At 33.8% G+C, this 19581-nt stretch overlaps 4 protein-coding genes across 4 annotated transcripts; 1 reads left to right on the top strand and 3 right to left on the bottom strand.

Annotated features, from left to right (window-relative positions):
- Positions 1 to 6: 6 nt before the first annotated feature.
- LOC125854589 (uncharacterized) lies at positions 7 to 6715 on the top strand (the record flags this gene model as incomplete). Its single annotated transcript, XM_049534168.1, has 15 exons — positions 7 to 297; positions 386 to 526; positions 643 to 775; positions 895 to 1008; positions 1093 to 1241; positions 2628 to 2720; positions 2868 to 2928; positions 3082 to 3414; positions 3639 to 3765; positions 3846 to 3945; positions 4879 to 4948; positions 5050 to 5202; positions 5292 to 5387; positions 5758 to 6077; positions 6199 to 6715. Coding segments are annotated over 15 exons (2364 nt in total), but the record flags the coding sequence as incomplete, so codon positions are not given.
- A 1207-nt stretch (positions 6716 to 7922) lies between these two features.
- LOC125854590 (pathogenesis-related protein 5) lies at positions 7923 to 9013 on the bottom strand. The gene is made up of 2 exons (XM_049534169.1): positions 8919 to 9013; positions 7923 to 8708 (listed from the first exon to the last, which is right to left on the bottom strand). The coding sequence occupies exons 1-2, from the start codon at positions 8968 to 8970 to the stop codon at positions 8017 to 8019; spliced, it is 744 nt and encodes a 247-aa protein (XP_049390126.1). The 5' UTR covers positions 8971 to 9013; the 3' UTR covers positions 7923 to 8016.
- A 3784-nt stretch (positions 9014 to 12797) lies between these two features.
- On the bottom strand, positions 12798 to 16218 carry LOC125856669 (probable 1-acyl-sn-glycerol-3-phosphate acyltransferase 4). The gene is made up of 4 exons (XM_049536259.1): positions 16016 to 16218; positions 14068 to 14807; positions 13789 to 13919; positions 12798 to 13258 (listed from the first exon to the last, which is right to left on the bottom strand). Exons 2-4 carry the CDS (start codon positions 14637 to 14639, stop codon positions 12807 to 12809), a joined length of 1155 nt encoding a protein of 384 aa, XP_049392216.1. The 5' UTR covers positions 14640 to 14807; positions 16016 to 16218; the 3' UTR covers positions 12798 to 12806.
- Positions 16219 to 17935: 1717 nt separating this feature from the next.
- LOC125854701 (elongation of fatty acids protein 3-like) lies at positions 17936 to 19090 on the bottom strand. Its single transcript, XM_049534286.1, has one exon. It carries the CDS (start codon positions 19088 to 19090, stop codon positions 18110 to 18112), a length of 981 nt encoding a protein of 326 aa, XP_049390243.1. The 3' UTR covers positions 17936 to 18109.
- Positions 19091 to 19581: the final 491 nt, after the last annotated feature.

Consider the following 19581-nt stretch of genomic DNA (forward strand, 5'->3'; position numbering starts at 1 on the left):
CATCAATTATTGAGACAAGACTTTGAGAATGAAGACAAGAGTAGCATTTCCCATTCTTGTATCCATGATCAGATAATTGAACAAAGGAAAAGACCTGGTTTGCAAGTGTATTCTGTCACTCCTCAGGTGTATGAGGAGTCTGTGGCTTCAAATCCCCCTCACCGTAGAGGTAGGGCATTACTTGAAATTTCCAAAGAACAAAATGATGTCATGCAACCGATCAGAATCTTTTTGAATTATGATGCTGTCGGTCATTCATCCGAGAGAGATTGTCAAAAAGTTGGCGACGTTGTGAAGGTAAGTACTTATCATCAGTTGAAAAGTGTGTTTGAGAAATTTGATTCTTGTCCTTACTAAATCATCAATTCTCTTTCTGTCTAATTAGCTTGGGGAGCCATCAGGTGCTTCTTTTTCTGGTACATCTTCCTGTAATCCACATGGAGATCCTCCAGTTTATGGTGATTGCTGGTATAACTGTACCTTAGATGATATAGCTGGGGAGGACAAAAGGCATCGCCTTCGCAAGGTTTATTCTCTTCTCCTGATAAGGCTATTTCTGTCACACTGCCATTTCTAATGCCCAGTAAGTAGTATTTGATAGCCAAGGCCTTTGATTTTAACCTGATGCAATTTGCAATACAGGCCCTCGAGCAGACAGCGGATTGGTTTAAAAGAGCGTTATCTGTTGAGCCAGTTAAGGGAAACCTACGGTTAAGTGGATATTCTGCTTGTGGACAAGATGGAGGTGTACAACTCCCAAGAAAATATGTTGAAGGTACTTTTATTTGATTATCAGCTGCTTGGATTTCCTCATTTGATTATGATATTTTCGTTTACTGTTTAGTTCATTATTGTCATGTTTCAATTATCATATTTTCTCCATGTATTCTTCAGAGGGTGTTGCACATGCGGATTTGGTTCTTCTTGTGACTACAAGGCCAACAACAGGCAACACTCTTGCATGGGCTGTAGCTTGTGAGCGTGATCAATGGGGTCGTGCTGTTGCTGGTGAGTGTTGCGCGAACAAAAGCATGTCAATACACATGAAATTTTCATAGACACCATAGCTAAACTGAGATTTTCTGGTTTCAGGGCATGTGAATGTAGCTCCTCGACATTTAACTGCTGAAGCAGAAACCTTACTTCAAGCTACTTTGATACATGAAGTAATGCACGTTCTTGGATTTGATCCTCATGCCTTTGCTCATTTTCGTGATGAGAGAAAACGCAGGCGAAGTCAGGTAATTTTGATTTTTGCATGTGCTATAACCAAGCAGTGGGGCACCAGTAGAAACTCATGTTAATAAGAGTTCATAGACTGCAACAATCTCCCTCACCCTGCAGTAGTGATCTCTTGTAAAATGTTTTCACATAGGAGAAGTTATATGTATTGCCGCTCCAAGTAAAGGAGCAAACAGCGCAAGATAGACTCTATATTCACATAAATAGTGATATCTTTGTGTTAGCTATACTGTAGAAAAGAAAATTACTCTTTTCTTGTAATTTATAATTATCTCCAATAGAGAAGGGCTTTTTATGAGATTTTGGAGAGCTGTTACATATTTTGTTCTTTTATATGGTCAATTGTGTCTGCGAGTTGGTTCTTCTGTTGTCTTTTGAGAACAAGCATATTTGTCAATTGAATTTTTGTTTTTGTTAAGCATATGGTTCGTCAGTTGATAAGATCAGCTTCTGTTAACTTACTGATTCAATCTTATTTTCTCAAGAATGCAACACAATCCATTAGTCAGGCTAAACAAGTTGGAATAAAGATAAAATGAGAGCAGAAGGTGGAAGAGATCTAAAGGGGCTAATTTTTAAAATGATGTAGTAAAGGGGCTAAACTTTTTTTTTTGAACATTAGTAAAGGGGCTAAACTTACTCTTGTGTTTTATCCCTTCTCCTCTGATTGCCAAGTATGATGTTCGGAGTCCACATTATGCTCCAAAGTAGGAGCTTTTTCTCTTCAATTTATTTATTACTGGAAGACCATAACAAAACTTACTTACAAATAATTTATTTGGATAACTAGAAGTTGTGAATCATGCTCAAAATTTTCCCAAACTTCTTTAATTCCTACTAGTTCCACATCTTTTGGTGCTCTGTTCTCTTGTATGCTATTACTTGTCTCTTTCGTAGGGCATATAGGATTCTGCAAAGCAAAACATTGCCTTTTCTCTATGATAAGTGTTGTGGCCTATCTCAAATATCGTTTGGATCTAGCTAGTATTTGCCTTGAGTCCCCTGCTCTTAGTCTTTTCTCCAACATCTCCGTCGCAGGGAATATAGGATTCTGCAAAGCGAAACATTGCCTTTTCCTATGATAAGTGTTGTGGCCTATCTCAAGTTCCGTTTGGATCTTGTATTTGCCTTGAGTCCCCTGCTCTTAGTCTTTTCTCCAACATCTCTAAAGGATGTTTCTTCTTGCTCGGAAATGCCAAAATCCTTTCAGTGTTACTTATTTTCTTCTGTTTCCTTATTCGCTAGGAAAGAGCATCTGTGCCCCCTTTTGTTTTTATTTGCATTCATATAAGCTCTTTTACAGATAGTCGAGGGTTCACTAACATTTAGTTCAGACCTGGTTATGCTGAAGCCTGATGTGCATTTACTTGCCATTTCTATGCTAGGTTACTGAACTGGTAATGGATGAAAAACTTGGAAGAATGGTTACTCGAGTAGTGCTTCCTCGAGTTATCATGCATGCTCGCCATCACTATGGGGTATAGTCTATAGTATTTCATTTTCTTCAATATTCCTTCTCTGATTCCTGTAGCTTATATTAGCTAGTTATTTTTTGCCACATTAAATTTATGGGCCAAGCTAAACCCATCAAAGTTAGAATACCCTTAACCAGTTTAACACTGCAGGCATTCTCTGAGAATTTCACTGGACTTGAGCTAGAAGATGGAGGCGGACGTGGTACATCAGGTTGATATTTATCTTCTATATTGAATGGATTCTTCTGAGATACACCCTCCTGCATTTTCTTAGCAAAAAGATGTCAACATTATAGAGTGTATCCTGCTAAATGAATATCTTTTTGAATTATGGATCGATTGTTTAAATAACAAAGTGCTGCAGGTTCTCATTGGGAGAAAAGGCTATTGATGAATGAGATCATGACTGGGTCGGTAGATACAAGATCAGTGGTTTCAAAAATGACTCTTGCTTTACTTGAGGACAGTGGATGGTACCGGGCCAATTATAGCATGGCTGACCGTCTTGATTGGGGACGCAACCAAGGACCAGATTTCGTTACCTTTCCCTGCAATCACTGGAAGGGTGCCTATCATTGTAACACTACCCAGTTATCTGGATGTACATTTAACAGGGAGGCAGAAGGTTATTGTCCAATTATGAATTATAGTGGGGATCTCCCTCAATGGGCTCGTTATTTTCCACAGGCTAACAAAGGTATTTCTTTACTTCCTTTGTTTTTGATATTTCGTTGTCATTGAAAACTGATTTTGTCTTGGATACACAATCTTTTTGTCGACTTTGAACTTCTGAGAAACAAGTCGACTAATAGTATTGTTGGGAGGATGCATGCCAATTACTATTTTGAAACCAACATTACTGGTTTAGTAAGCTTCTTGAACTGGCTTTCTGTTGTAACTTCTGGTGGATGGCTGTTGCAGGTGGTCAGTCATCATTGGCAGATTATTGCACTTATTTTGTTGCTTACTCTGATGGATCGTGTACGGACACGAATGGTGCTCGTGCACCTGATAGGATGTTAGGTGAAGTGAGGGGAAGTAGTTCAAGGTGAGGCGTTCGCCTGTAGCCCTTGGAGATTATATCTAATCGGATATTAGCTCACCAGTTTTTTGTTTTAATCCATACAGGTGCATGTCTTCTTCTTTAGTGCGTTCTGGATTTGTACGTGGCTCAATGGCCCAAGGCAATGGTTGTTATCAGCATAGGTGCTCAAACAATTCGTTAGAGGTATGACTTCGGTAATTGCTTGTCTGCTGTATTTGTTGTTCATCTTTTGTTTTGATTTAGTTGCCTATCCAAAATAATGTATGTTAGCTCATTAGTTTTTTTTTGAGAATTAATGATAAATGAGATGTGAGAGAATGGTTCAAAGCTCAAGAGCTACGTTTAACCATGAGAGGATAATAGTTGGATATATCTTTCTCTTCCATTCCTTTGTATTCTCAATTTTCGAATTTGCATTTTGGAGATCTAAAGGCATGAAGTTTGTAATATTTGCAATCTGCCTAAAATTGTTACTAAAATATTTGCGATACGTCTAGACCAAAATATACTAGATAATTCTATTTCTATCGAGCCATACTATGGAATAAACTTCAGTACCTACAAGAAATATCTACATTCTTGTGAAGCATAACTGTTAAAACTTGTGAATATTACCCCTCTAATATTAAAAGGCTATCTAACCATCCATGATAATGCCATAGTTCAAATAATGCTGAGGTAAAAAGAGGAATACTATATGTAATTATACCTTTTTTTTTGTTTGAACACAATAAAACAAGCAGTTGGAAAATACGGAAATAGCATATTTATCCTATCAAAATCAAAACTAAAATAAGATGGAATAGTATTGCTGAACCAATCTGAATATGTGAATATTGTAATTATCTCTTAAGGAAAGAGGTCAATAATATATGATGAACTAAATTGGGCGCTGGGTCATAAAAAAAAATGTTACAGAGGTGAGTGTCATGTTAATATCTTCTGAGTTTTAAGTGTTAGCAATGAAATCTCCTGATGCCTCTATCTGATTGCTAGATCTGAGGTAGCTGTCCTAGTTCATTTCTTCCTGCTCAGATTATATTTTGGAAAAAAGAACGAATCTCGGGAAGGATATCTTACATTTAGCTTATTATATATATGATTAAATTCCCACAGGTAGCAGTAGATGGCATTTGGAGAGTTTGTCCAAAAGCTGGTGGACCTATCCAGTTTCCTGGCTTTAATGGTAAATATTAATCATGCTACTTCTCCTCAATCACTAAAGTATCTCTTTGTTGATTTATGAATCTCCTCTTTCTGTTTACTTAATTTTTTCCTCAATTGTAGGTGAGCTCGTCTGCCCAGCTTACCATGAACTATGTGATGTGAATCCAGTTTCGTTGTCTAGTCAATGTCCCAATTCATGCAATTTCAACGGAGATTGCTTAGGTGGAAAATGTCGATGCTTTATTGGGTTTAGTGGTCATGATTGTAGCAAACGTGAGCTCCCGTACTTTCTCTGTGATAGTGGAATCTTTTGAGGGAAGTTGGTTTATTTGGTGTAATCACACTTCTGCTTTCTATTTCAGGCTCCTGTCCTGGCAATTGTGGTGGACGTGGAAAGTGTCTTGGGAATGGTGTTTGTGAATGTGATAACGGGTATACTGGCGTTGATTGTTCCACAGGTAACATGGTTTAATTGATTCCTTCCTTGCACATGTTAGTTATGCTGTAAAAGGAGTAGTCAACTTTGCCCCTGTTTGGCCCAACGCTACCTTAGTTCTTTGAACCAGCTCAAAATCTTTTGGGTGCCTCCCTTCTTTCGTAAAACAAAATAAAATTGTGATCGAGCTTGGAAGTAATGGTACTTGAAGAAACCATTAGGTTGAAGATTTTGTAACTTCAAATTTGATCAGATCCCATAAGATAACATTCTGACAACATCTACTTTTCGTTATACCTTGTAATTGTGATTGCCTCTTTGTCTGCTAAATGATACGTCAGTCAAAGGATGTGTTAGGGTTGATAGCTAACGCTCCCATTGGTGATACACAGCTGTTTGCGATGAGCAGTGCAGCCTTCACGGTGGGGTCTGTGACAATGGAGTCTGTGAGTTCCGTTGTTCTGACTATGCTGGTTACACGTGCCAGAATAGCTCCACGCTTCTTCCTAGTCTCTCTGTTTGCAAAGATGTGCTTCAAAATGATGTATCAGGACAACACTGTGCACCTAGTGAGTTAAGTATCTTGCAGCAGCTGGAAGAAGTAGTGGTGATGCCCAACTACAACCGATTATTCCCAGCTGGTCCTCGAAAGATTTTGAACATTTTTAGGGGTCGGGATTGTGATGGAGCTGCTAAACGACTAGCCTGCTGGGTAAGTTTCTTCATCCAAAACAACTCTTATATTTTTTTCACACTGAGCTCAAAGAAATCTACCATGCATTTGTTTGTACGTACGATTTATTCATTATTCCTGTCAAACTGCTTAAAACCAGATCTCAATCCAAAAATGTGACAAGGATGGGGACAACCGGCTACGAGTGTGTCATTCAGCTTGCCAATCATATAACGTGGCATGTGGAGCATCACTTGATTGCTCGGACCAAACACTATTTAGTAATGAACACGAGGGTCAAGGTCTTTGCACAGGTTGGGGCGAATTGGACGCTTGGTTTTAGAGGAGCCAACTATAGAAAATGAATTTGGTGTACATTGTAGGTAGTTTTAGGTCCTTTTTCTTTTTCATTGGCCTACTTGTAATGTGTTGTAAGCTTTTTTCTCTTTGGGGTAGGAGGAAAATGTGTGCGCGAAGCGCTCATAATTTAGTTTTTTTTTTCTCCCATCCCAAATGTTCATTTGGTAAAAGATTTGGGATGGGAAATTAATTTGAGATTTTGGCTTTCAAAGATGAAAGTCTTGATGTAGAGGAAATGTAATCAAAGAAAAAAAGGATAAGAGAAAGAATTGGCCCAAGGCCTTGAAGCCATTAATTGTATTTTGTGTTTTACTTTTCTTTTAGGATTTGATAATCTATTGCGTAGTAAGTGTGAGTTCAATTTTCACTCTCCTCATATTTAGTCGATTATAGTATTTTTTATAGATATTTTTGTAACTTTGAGGTTTTATTCTTCTATTTATGACATCTCTTTATGAATTCGAGCTGTGAAATCACTCATGTTTGCGGTATTATTATGTTTACAGAGGTTTGTTCTACAATGGATTGAAACATTTAATCATTTATTTAAATTAATCCACACACTTGTTATGACAAAAGGAACATTTTAACAGTCGATGAGGTGTGAATATTATTTAAATCATTAGAAATGTCAGTGTCTTTGATTAATCTATGATTAAAACATAAGTAACTATTTTAAATATTAAACTTCAGTTGCAATCTGTTAAAATGAACAAATCCCACTGCCTTACCGTCTTTATTTTGTAGTAATTAATTGTTCAATTAAATTTGTCATTTAATTAAACAATGATTTGACTCTTTCTCCATTTCAAAAATAGACAATTTTGAACTCCAATGTATTGATAGATACACCTAATTTTTACAATATTCACACCGACCCAAGAAAGAATCTTTTCACCTCAAAATTATGAAATTATAAAATTATAAAATGAAAGACTCTATTTGTTTTAATAATATAGTAGGAAGAGTAAGTAAAATATTTATATCTTCATCTTTAATCAACAATTCAGATGCACAAATCAAATTAGCGAGGATTCAAAGGTGTGTATTAGATATTGAGTGAGAAATAATTAGAAAAAAACTTAACAGTTAACACAAGGGGTGTACTAAAAAGGCATTATTTTCGATGTTATTGGACATTCTATTTTTAGCACGGTTTTTAGTCATTTGATTAGAGTAGGAATTATGAAAGAAGATATGATCTTGCCATAATTACAACTTCTATTTATAGTCACGATTGAATCATATTCAACAAGACAAATATCAATAAAATGGGTAAAAATAATGTTTAAGTAATTTCTTTTCATATATCTAAACGGTTTTAAGTAGAACTACTTGATAGTCATATTAGTGCATACTTACTTTTGGTAAGTACACAATTACAGTAACACAATTATCATAATTACCAACTTACCATAATCCTCCATTGTATTTAAATGGAAGTCAAATAAATTATGAATACAAATTTATAGTACGTTATAAAATCAAAACTATAAAATGATAATATCATAGACAATTCACAATAGGATGATAAAAATATTATTCTAATGAATTGGAGATTACAAAAAATAGTATTCCCCTATGTTGTAACAATAATCATAAAAAATAATAATTAAAATTAAGAAGCGGTTGGACAAAATGTGATAAGATAATCAGCACCAGCACAAGTGCAGGTACTTGAAGCATCATCATATGCATAGCTATAAGCACTAGGGCATGCACTCTTAAAAACCCTTGAGTAGTCCGTCGGCGAGCAAGTCGCCGGCGTCGAATGAACACCGGTGCAACAATACTCCGGCGTGTTGAATTGTGCACACGCGCTTTTACACGCCACAACTGCACCGTTATCTATCACTTGCAATTCCGTTGGACAGTTCGCATTTAGATCGGCGACGCAGCCGGCGTATTGACAATCACCAGATCCGCCGGAAGATCGTACTCCGATACCGACATTGTAGCCATCAACAAGGCTAACATCGTAAAAATCCTTCTCATCTTTGGTTTTCGCGATCGTGAATTCAACTAAACTCACCGGCGGTACGCCGCCGGCTCCGCTAGGGCATTTCAATGTACCGCAATCGCCGGTTATACATTTACCAGCTCCGGTGCTGTCAAAATTGCAACCGGTTCTTCCCCAGAACCGGCCCGAAAATCCTCCAGGAGCGGAGAGTTGGATAGTAGCGCCGGGAGTTAATGCAAATCCAGAATCGCCGGAGATAGGAACTCCGTTGCCGGAAAGTGTACCGGGCCAAACTGTGTAGCCGCAATTGTTTTGAAGTGTAAATTGTGTTGCTGAAACAGCAATCGCCTCTGCAAAATGGTAAGTAAAACTATTACATACATGCTCTATATTTTCTGTGCGTATTAATGATTTAAGCTCTATTAATTCAATCTTCGAGATTTCTATCATTAAATCATTAAACTATGCATTCACATAAATTTAAATACCAAAAATCACGTTAAAATACTGATTCAGATGAACCTAATATCGGTGTAACTATGAAAGAGATAAAAACTTACCGAACATGAAGAAGGCAAGGAGAAAATAAGAGTGATTATGAATGGCGGCCATTGTAATTAGCAGAATAAACAGAGAATTAAGCAAATGAAAGTTATATTTTGGAGTATTAAGCATTAAGTAATTTGTCTATTTATAGCCCATTATTTCCCATAACCCCACCCTCACGCCCACCCCTCACCCCCACCCACCCACGTAGGAAATTAATTTATTGTGGGTAAATTGCATTAACTGCTACACGCAAAGATTACGCTGTTAATTATTTTTTCCTCAGATTTATTTTCCAAATATATATATATGACACTCCCTTTGATCCTTTTATCAGTTTATATTTAGGTAGGTAGGTTAAAAGGAATATGAAAAAAAAGTTAGTGTAATTATATTTATTAGTAAGTGTTAAAGGAGGGAAAAATGAAAAACAGAATGATTCTCTGATTAATTTTCATCGAGTAATTGATTTAGCGATAGGGCGGTACGATCAATCCATAAAATTATGATCCGTCTAATTTATTTAAGTTTGGATAACTCAACTTATTTTGACATTTAATCAAACATGTTTTAATATCAAATTGATATATGCATTACCAAAAATATTTGTTCAAATATTTTTGAAATATGTTTTTATTTTTGGTTTACTTGTTATATATAGTCATATTCTATGCATTTTTTTAAAAAAAATATTAGATAGTCACACAAATTATAAAAATAAAATAAAAAATGAATTTAGAACTTAGTATTGAACGGATTGAATTATAACTGGTTTTTAATCCATTTCAGTTCAAGTAACATTTAAGTGGATTAATGATCTGTCCAATTGTTAATCTATTTTAACATTTGTAGATTCAACCTAACTCTCTCATTTGACACCATTTTTGAGAAACCGTTTAACTAAAAATAAAAGGAAAAAATAAGGAGAGCTGCTAAACGGGTCACGTGCTGAGCATCCATGAAGCACGTGATATCGACATATTCTTAATTTATAAACCTAAAGGGGTCGTTTTGATAAAAAATTGAGGTATTAGTTAATTTCAGAATTATCTTATCCCAATATTCACAATGAAATAGTAAAATTACCATCCATATAAAAGGTATGATAAAATAATTTAATAAGATATTCTTTGTCCCCTTTTCAAGATAATTAGTATATAGATCTTTAAAACTGTGGACTAAGATCCCTTTTATGCAAATGAGAGGATTTTATGAGCAACCATTAGGTCCTGATCTAAAATTTTGTAAGTTATCGTTGCGTTAGATAATCAAAGTTGATAGATTTAAAATTTAAATTTTATATGTTTAATTTTAAATTTTTTCATTATCGAATTCATTGCATTTTTAAAACTATGAAAACTACTAGGAGTACTTGTAACAATATTAGTAGAAAATATAAAAATTTATGCTCCGCGTTAGAAGTGTTTGATTCAGATGAACTCGATGTCATTCTACATCTGCCACATGGATGATAATCGAAATTGGAAAAATTTGACAAAAGTACGATTATCTAACTTGCATTGCAAAAATCTTGCCCAAAACTTACTTTATAAGTCTTTAACCCAAAATTTACGATATAAATCTTTAGCCTAAAACACAATTTAGTATACAAGACTATACAAACTTTCATATTTCTTTTTTACAAAAAAAAATATAAAAACTTGATATATAATATGATACACCAATATAAAATATAGCTATATATAATAATATATAGTTTTATACACTATTATACAAAACAAAATTTCATCAAACTTTGCCAGTTGATTTCTCTCAAACGACAAGATGAAATCTTCTGAAAACTTTAAAAAGGTGGTTCTAGTGAACTTAATAGATTATACTTTTTATATATTATTTTGTTTTCTTAATGAGCGTAAAATAATGCATGATAACACTTATTTTAAACCAATTTGATAGAGTAGGGTTTAGCAAAAAGTCAAAATACTATTAAGAGATGTTGGCAAAGCTATAGTTCACCTGCCCTAAGTGTCTAGGACTAGGATACAACTAAATTTACTATCCATTCTGGTATAAATTATTTAATTACCATAAAAAAATGAGCTTTTTCCATCTAGTTAGGTAAGTAGTAGATTCTGTATTACCACAAAAATGCAAACATGAAGAATTGAGTTTTAATCCAAAGGTTGATGGGTAACTTATTTAGTGTAACGTTTTACCAAACACTTGCATCGACTAATCTCACTTAACCCATGATACCTGTTTTTATCTCCTACAAGATTTTTTTTAAAATTTCGAAGTTCGATAGAATCTGACTAATTATAGTAATCGCTCTGATTCTTACTAGAGAGGACTTCATATCTAGTTAGAACTCGAACATGAATTTGATATCTTTAATTAAATATGAAACAATATTTATTACTCCGTCATAACCTTTGTTGATTTTTCTACAAGAACATATCACATGTAACCTTTGATTAATGGTTCCTACAAGAACCTAGCACACATAAAACTTTTGACTAATTGGTTCCTAGCTACAAGAACCTAACACATATTACATATATATACATTCCTAAAGGACTTTTTTTCAAGAGTCCGAAATCAAAAGGGTCACTTTTTTTCATCTAAAATGCATAAATGGCCTATCAATTTATTAAAAAAAAAAACCAAAAGGGACAACTTACTCTTGAGGGAGCAAGATCATTTTTGATTAACAAAAAAATTGAGCCGTTTATGTATTTTGGAGGAAAAAAAGTAATCATTTTGGCTCCGCTTAATATCGGTTGAAAAAGTCTAGCTTAGATAATGTTTGCTTGTATCTTATAAAAAATAAAATATAAAATATAAAATCACCCTAAATTTGTCTGAAAAAATTAGTTACACAATTTAACTTTTGCAACGTCTCTTTACCCCTGTACACTTATTTAATTTGCTATGGGTACGGTGGTATGATTTTTCTAAGTCAAGGACGAAAGTTATGGTAGCTTATTATATATCTTCTTACTAGGGTGAAATATATATTATGGGCTCGTCGATATGTGAGTTGGGATAAATAAAAATATTTCATGAGTTAAAATAGGTCATCAGATTAATAATGCCCGCATCTTCTATATAAGATAGTTAATCCCATGCCATTTTATTATATTCCATGAGATAAGTATTCCTTATCCCATTGATTTAGTGGCAAATTAACTTAATTTGCCACTAAATTAAGCTATTAATTAGTAAAACTAGGTATTTTATATATATATTTTCTAAAATTGGTAGTATAATATTATCTACGGACATCAATGCCCTAAGAAGACAAAATATAATGGACGTGCACTTTAGGATTAGAGAATTCCCACTTCATACACTTTTTTTCGTTCTTTCTCGTGCACCTATTTTTTAGAAATCATGAATTTATCTCTAAATCAACCAAACATGGGATAAGAAAATCCCACACATTTTATCCCATGAGATTGCTATCTTATCCCACGTACTAAACGAGCCACAAGAGTGTAGACATGAAAGGGATTAAGGGAAGACAATAAAGAAACCTAATACACGCAAGATGTTTCATTTCAACCTAACTTACATGACTATTAAAACAAGACTTTTTAATTGTAAGTGTAAATAATCTATTCAAAATTCAATAAGTAAAAATAAATAGAGTATAGGATGAACAAGCTCAATCACTTACACAAACGATGCATATTGAATAAAATCTCTTTACTCTTAACTAAAGGATCCTAATATTATTAGGCTTAAGAGGCATGAATTCGAATTAGTTGGGACGCCAAAACACGTACAGAGAGAAAAGCCGAAGGAAAGCTATAACAACAAAACAATTATTCCTCCGTGCAAAATTTGGAGGATCAAAAACATTGTATTATCCAACAAATGAAAATAAAAGAAAATAACTATTTACATCACTAATACTAAGTGCAGATAGGAGTATCTTTCTAATGACTTTTCATTCTAAGAATTTTATTCAGTTTTTCATTTACAGAACCAAAAATAGGATATGGTCTATAATTAAAGTAAGCAGCAGAAGCAATGTATATACATGAGAAAAGTACATAAATTTTTCCCCATATAGATGAGTAAAATGTAAAGAATATAAAAATACCAGTAATAGCCATTACTAATACTAGATTAGCCAAGCATTTTGCTGTTGATAGTTCTTCTTCTGTTCCTTCATTTGGGAAATGACCATTAGCAATGAAATCAAACAGTAATCGATCTTTGAAGTCGAACGTCTCCATCAACCATTTAGAGACCTCTTTTTCAGATTCTGGGATTTTATCAAGAGGAACGCGTCGAACATGAACGTGTACTTCGGAAGGATCAACACCAAATGCATTGTCCAAAAATGTCGGGCACTGATTTTTGTATGCAATAGTCACATCATAAACTGCAGATTCAGCAAATTGAACAGTATGATTGTGTGAGTAAAAAGGAGATAAAACATACCTTATGAAGATCAAGAATAGATAAATAAGTCATAAAACAATCTTTCGTCAGGTTAAATTAACTGAACTTAACGACAAAAATAGTAAAGTTACAACCTTTTTTTGCCAAAACCTTAGTACTAAACAAGTTGGGGTCGGCTATATGAATCCTCACTATTCCACTTAAGCTAGATTCATATAGCTGACACTAACTTACTGGACTGAGTCGTAGTTGTTGTGGCAAAAAAGTTCTTCTCTATTAGTGTGTTAAGTGTAGTGTGCAACGATAGGTTACAAACATTTTGCCATGCTAAAATAATTGGTCTATGTGTGAAATTCTCACAAAGTACTAATGCACTTTACGCACTATAACAATAAAGTCAAAGAACTAGTTTTGTCACATTAAAGTTAACTGGTTTTCCCTCAAATGCGACAGGGGCAACAAAAGTGGAGCAAAAACAAGTATCTATTGAACATGGTAAAAAGATAGAACCTGCATCCAAAGAGCTCCGTAATATTTCCAAGCAGGCATAAAAGCCTTTTGTCTTAGGTAGCAGCACATTTTTTAGAACAGGTAATCCATTCAGGCTGGCAAACTTTTGGCTTGCTTTGCACTTCTCGTCACTGAATGTAAAGAAAAAATACAATTTCAGAGATAAATTAGAAGTAATGCAAGCGTAAATTCAATAGTTGAGGTCCATTGGGAGAAACAGACAAGAATACAAGACCCAAAGGACCAAAATAACAAAAGAAATGCGTAAGATAAACCTGCCTATAATCTGTTCCTTCAGGGAAAACAGTTAGCCACAATGGATCCTGAGGATTGGTAAAAGTTGAAAGTGTTTCTTTTATCACCGGTTCATCTACTACCCAGTCTCTCTCCAGTGGAATGAATTCTAACACATAGAATCCCCAGCCAAAGACTGGCAATTTCATCAAACTTTTCTTGAGTAGATACTTGATGTGGCCCAAGCACCCTTTCCTATATGCAAGATTCCACACGTACATCCAATCTACCTCTGTTCTGTGGTTGGCGATCAGCAGTACACGTTCTCTTGGCGGAACTTTATCTCCAGAAAATACCACAGTGGTTTCATTTACTTTTTCGAATAGGAATGGCCACAATCCAAGCCAAAGACCAAACAGAAGCGCAACAACTTTCCTACTATAAAGTGTGCTGAAGAGGCGCAAGAGTACAGCTGCCACAGGCACGAAATAGATCAAGAAAACAAATGCAGTTGAAAGAAGAACTGATAAACATATCACACCCCTTATAATTCTAAAAGGAGTCAGAGGAAAATGTTTTGATTTCTTAGCAGAAGCAGGGGTCTCTTGTAATTCCATCCTGCTTTTTTTGGGTACTCAAGGCGACTATGTCATACTACTAAAGACCTGCGCAGGGTAAAGTCTCGAACATGCACTCACAATACCTTTATCTTCAATCACTAAGAAAGAGGGTACATCAAGTGAGGCCCCACGTCAATGGAGGGCTACAATTCTTGGAATTGATATCTGCAGTAAGACAACAGAAAAGGCCTATCAGAACAGTGTCATTAATGTAAGTTAGATAGGTGATTGCCAAAGTTTCAGAAAGTGATTAGGACACCAAGAGTCTGCTGGAGTGGTGTTTAGCTAATTATTAGGATCATAGGAACAGGAAATATTCAAATCCAGAAAGAATATTACAATAGTAGAGGATGCTATATATAGTGAAACTTTTCATAGTCGAGAATCAATTTGGAAGATCATTGATTATATCTCCAGTGTGACAAGAATGAAAATGGAAGTTCTCCACATTCTGCATTCATATAAGCCCCGAAGTTCTCTACATTCTGCTTTTATACAAATCCCTAATAGTAAATACTACACCAAATATAAGCACACATATTCTATAGATTCTATAAAAGAAATTAAGCCTAATAACATTCACTACCCTTTATTAACCTTTGTGCATTAGCAACATGTATGTTTAGGTTGATAGCAGAATTGTAGGCATTTGTCGAGTACATGTACTGTTATTACGCCAATGAATCATTCCTATCTTGGACAACAACACACATACTCAACACTTCTTCTGTCAATCGCAACACAACATGAGTAATTAGTTAGCAAACCAAATGGCACATGACACTCAGCAGGCAATACTGTTAAATGTTGTTGCAGAGGACATATTCAGAAACAATGTAAAAGGGAAGCCCAATGCACAAAGCATCCTGCTGGAAGGGCCGCGCCCCAAGGAGTGTGATGTACACAACCATTACTCGGTCAAACACCACATCACGAAAGGGATCCCTAATGCAAGGGTTAGTTAGTGGTTGTTTCCATAGCTCGAACCCTGACCTATAATAGATCATACGAAGACAACTTTACTATTGCTCTAAGATTCAAAAACAATGTAATTCCCCTTTATAAACTCAATTTAATTTGTTTCCTTCCATTGACAACATAAATCCATTTTCTAGGGCACAACAAAGTATAATTTACTTAATTATTACTCCTATATCTAACATGAAAATTCTTTTCTTTTCTTTAGGAATTAAAATTTGCATATACTCTATCCTCCCGAGACTCCACTCATGAGATTACACCAGGTATGTTGTTTATCATACAATTTTCAGTAATTGAGCAGAAACCACATTCAAAAAAACCAAAAAGAGAGCAGATCTTTGCACATATATATGAAGATTCAAAAACATATATGAAAAAAATAAATTGCATACCTAAAATTGAATCAATTCAGAATTGGAGAGGGTGTAATGAAAGGATAATTGTTGAGATGAAGGCAATAAAACAGTAAGAGAAGACTTATTCAGCATAAAATTTCGGATTTAGAAAAAGAAACAGAACAGAAGAGAGGTGACGTGTATCCCGCGGAATAATCTAGTTGTTAAGGATGGAAAGACGACCAAACAGTGGGATGGTGGTTGGCAAGATCCGTATTATTCTCACGTTTATCCTATCATTATAAACAACAATCCTACCTGGAATATTCTTCTTTAAGCATACTCAATTTATGATTTGGTACTATAATATAGGACCCATTTGACTACAAATATATTCAGGAAAAAAACTTTGGGAATTAGTGGTAAATATTTTGAGTTTTAGAAAAAATAATAATTAGAATTTGGGCAAATTTTTAGTATTTGGGAATTTTTTAAAATTACCCCAAATTTTTATAAAAATTTAAAGTTTTGAACTACATTTTATTCATAGTTTGTTGTACAAAATTTATATCATTATATACATATTTATACAGTTTTTATCCGAGTTTGCTCTTCAAAGTTCCTTCCAATTACAAGTAATATAATACAAATTAATGGTATTTACCTTTTGTTTTCTTGCTCTCTTTTTTTTTTTCAAATTCATATTAATAATGTTCGTTTTATGGTTTTTTATGGAACATTTTCATTATAAAATGATAATACAAACTTATGAATACTTTTAATAATTATTAAAATTTATGAGTATAAATCATATTTTTTTTAAAAAAATCAAATATTTCTATCAAACCTATGATCAAACGCATGGTGAAACTTCATCCAAAAATAACTTGAAGAAATGAATCATACTCTAGATATGTTAAGATTTTTGTCCTTATAGAGGTGTGTTTAGTAGGTCCCAAAAAGTAAGTGATTTATTTATTTATTGTTATTTAATAAATAAACAGAAAATATTATTCCATCTAATACAATTATGGATAATATTTCTTGTTTAATGTTAATTATCAAGACAGTTAAAATGCTTGAATATGAACAAATTATTTAATTTTCTTATTTTAATCAAATTTATATTTTCAAGACGGCTAACTCTCAAGGATCAAATTAAACCTATTCTATGTTCACATACAATTTTTTTTTTTTTAAATGACCCTTTTAAATCACCCTAATTTCATGAATTCTCATTATATTATACATTGTCACGCCGGCAGCTATATATGGCAATTAAGAAGAATTCAACTCAATAGTGTTCACACTAATAAAAACACGTATCGGCTTTAATTACCATTATATCCTTATTTCATGTTTTCTTGAAATCAAGTTTCAATAAATGATCAATGAATATGAACAAATTACTTAGTTTTCTTATTTTGATCAAATTTATACTTTCAAAACTGCTAACTCTCTCAAAAAAAAAAAGAAGAATAATTTCATTTATGCATTGATTTTATGAAAGACAAAAGTATTAAGAAACATCTATTTTAATAAAGACGACAAGTAAACAGAAACGCATAGAATAATAATGTTTGTATTCTATTGATCATGGCAGACTATATAAATATTCTCGAAATCTCTTATGCAAATTCATCGCTTATTTATTGCTATATACTCCCTTCGTTTAAAAAAGAATGACCTTCTTTTCTTTTTAGTCTGTTTCAAAAAGAATGATCTCTTTCCTTTTTTGGTAATAATTTTAATTTCAGTTTTTCACATGGCATGTTTAAAGCCACAAGATTGAAGGACAATTTAATACATTTGACATAATTTTAATTTAGGACCATAAAATTCAAAAGTCTTCTTTATTTTTCTAAAACTTCATGTCAAGTCAAATCAGGTCACTCTTTATAAAACGGATGGAGTATTAATATATCACTTTCAATTTTTTTCTTAAATTTCATACCAAATTAAAATAGAATAATCAAATTAAAATAAATAAAATATCTTTTAATTATACACAACTTGCTAGAGCACCAAAAATCATAGAAGAAATGAAAAACAAAATGTACATAACAAAACAAAAGATTGTGCATCCCAATGCATCCACCAACGGTTGAATTCGCACCACATAAAACCCATAAAACAACTTTATTCACGGTATCATATTATTTTTCGAGGATGAATCATATTGAGCTGATCAGGTTCAATAATATCCTCACATTTCCTTCGTACTCTCAAATCCTTTTTACTTGTCCGTGAAGTTATTACAAAATCTTCAACTTCAGAAATAGATGAATCAACAACACTAAAGTAATTTCTTCTAATCAAATAGTATGTTTTAACATATGATCTCAAAAACACTAAAAGCAAAAATCCATTAAGCATTGAATTAAAAAACCAAGCTCCCATTCCATTACATCCACCTTTATAAAAATGCAACAAAAGAACTCCAACATGACAAACCAAATTACACCCCAAAAACACCAAATGACAATTCATCACGAACGGAAATCGGGCTCTTTTGAGCCCGATTTCCGTCCAAAATCGATACCCATAGACCAAAGCGAAAACTAAAGTCATAAGTAAAATCGCTATAACTTGAAAAGACTGTGAAAATTCAAGCCATAAAAACGACATACAAATGAGAATAGAGTGATTGAAAATTTGAAAAAACGATAAATTACGACGCCGTATTATAGCGAAGAATGTGCGAAAAATATGAAGGAAACGAGAGAGATAAAAAGTATAAGACCAGAAGAACACGCGCCCGGAAGGGCGCGTGCCGATCGGGAAACAGAGTAGCCATTGGAGCGGCGTTTTCGAACGCCGCCATATCCACCGCGTGTCACGGATCTCCGCGACAGCGGAGGATAACATTCCGAGGAAAATAGTGGCGGAGATTAACGACATGGAAAGGCTATGGAGGGCGGGGATAGGTCCGAGAGGGATAGGGCGGCGCCGCCGTATAAGGAGGAGGAGGAGGTGGAGGGTGGTGGAGGTGAGGATAAAAGCGGAAATAGATAAAATGAGAAATGACCATGTTGACCCTAATACAATTGGACTCCATTGAAATGATGTAATTGAAGGTTGTTCTGATAAGAAATATTTGAGTTTTTGTATTGTTGTTGATGCTAAATTCATGTTTTTTTTTTAAAAAAAATAATGTGAGATTTTTTGGTTCATTATAAACTATGGGCTATATAGCTCATTAGTCTATTAAATTAAGTTGTAGAATTTTTTATTTAGTCAGTGGTTTTTATCTTTTCTATTTTGGCTGCCGGAAAGAGTCTTTTCTAGAATTTTATTACGTATAATTTAAGAACTCGTTTAGTCGGGAAATAAGTTATGTTAAAACTAATTATTTCATCCTTAATATAGTATAAAAATAGCATTATAATGTCGAGATAATTAATTCGAAGATAAGTTGTTCGGTAATTTTATTCCAATCAAATATGAATAAATTATTCTAAAATTAATTATCTCTTATCAATTGTACCAAATGAGAAATAAGTATTTCTCTTTCATTGGGTGAAATTCAGAAGCTTAATTTATATCTCTAATATTAATAGATTTAGGCAGGACATTATTGTATGTAAAAGATAATCGAAGTGAAAGAGACTTTTCTATCAATT

This window comes from Solanum stenotomum, chromosome 2, assembly GCF_019186545.1.
Source record: "Solanum stenotomum isolate F172 chromosome 2, ASM1918654v1, whole genome shotgun sequence".
NCBI lineage: Eukaryota > Viridiplantae > Streptophyta > Magnoliopsida > Solanales > Solanaceae > Solanum > Solanum stenotomum.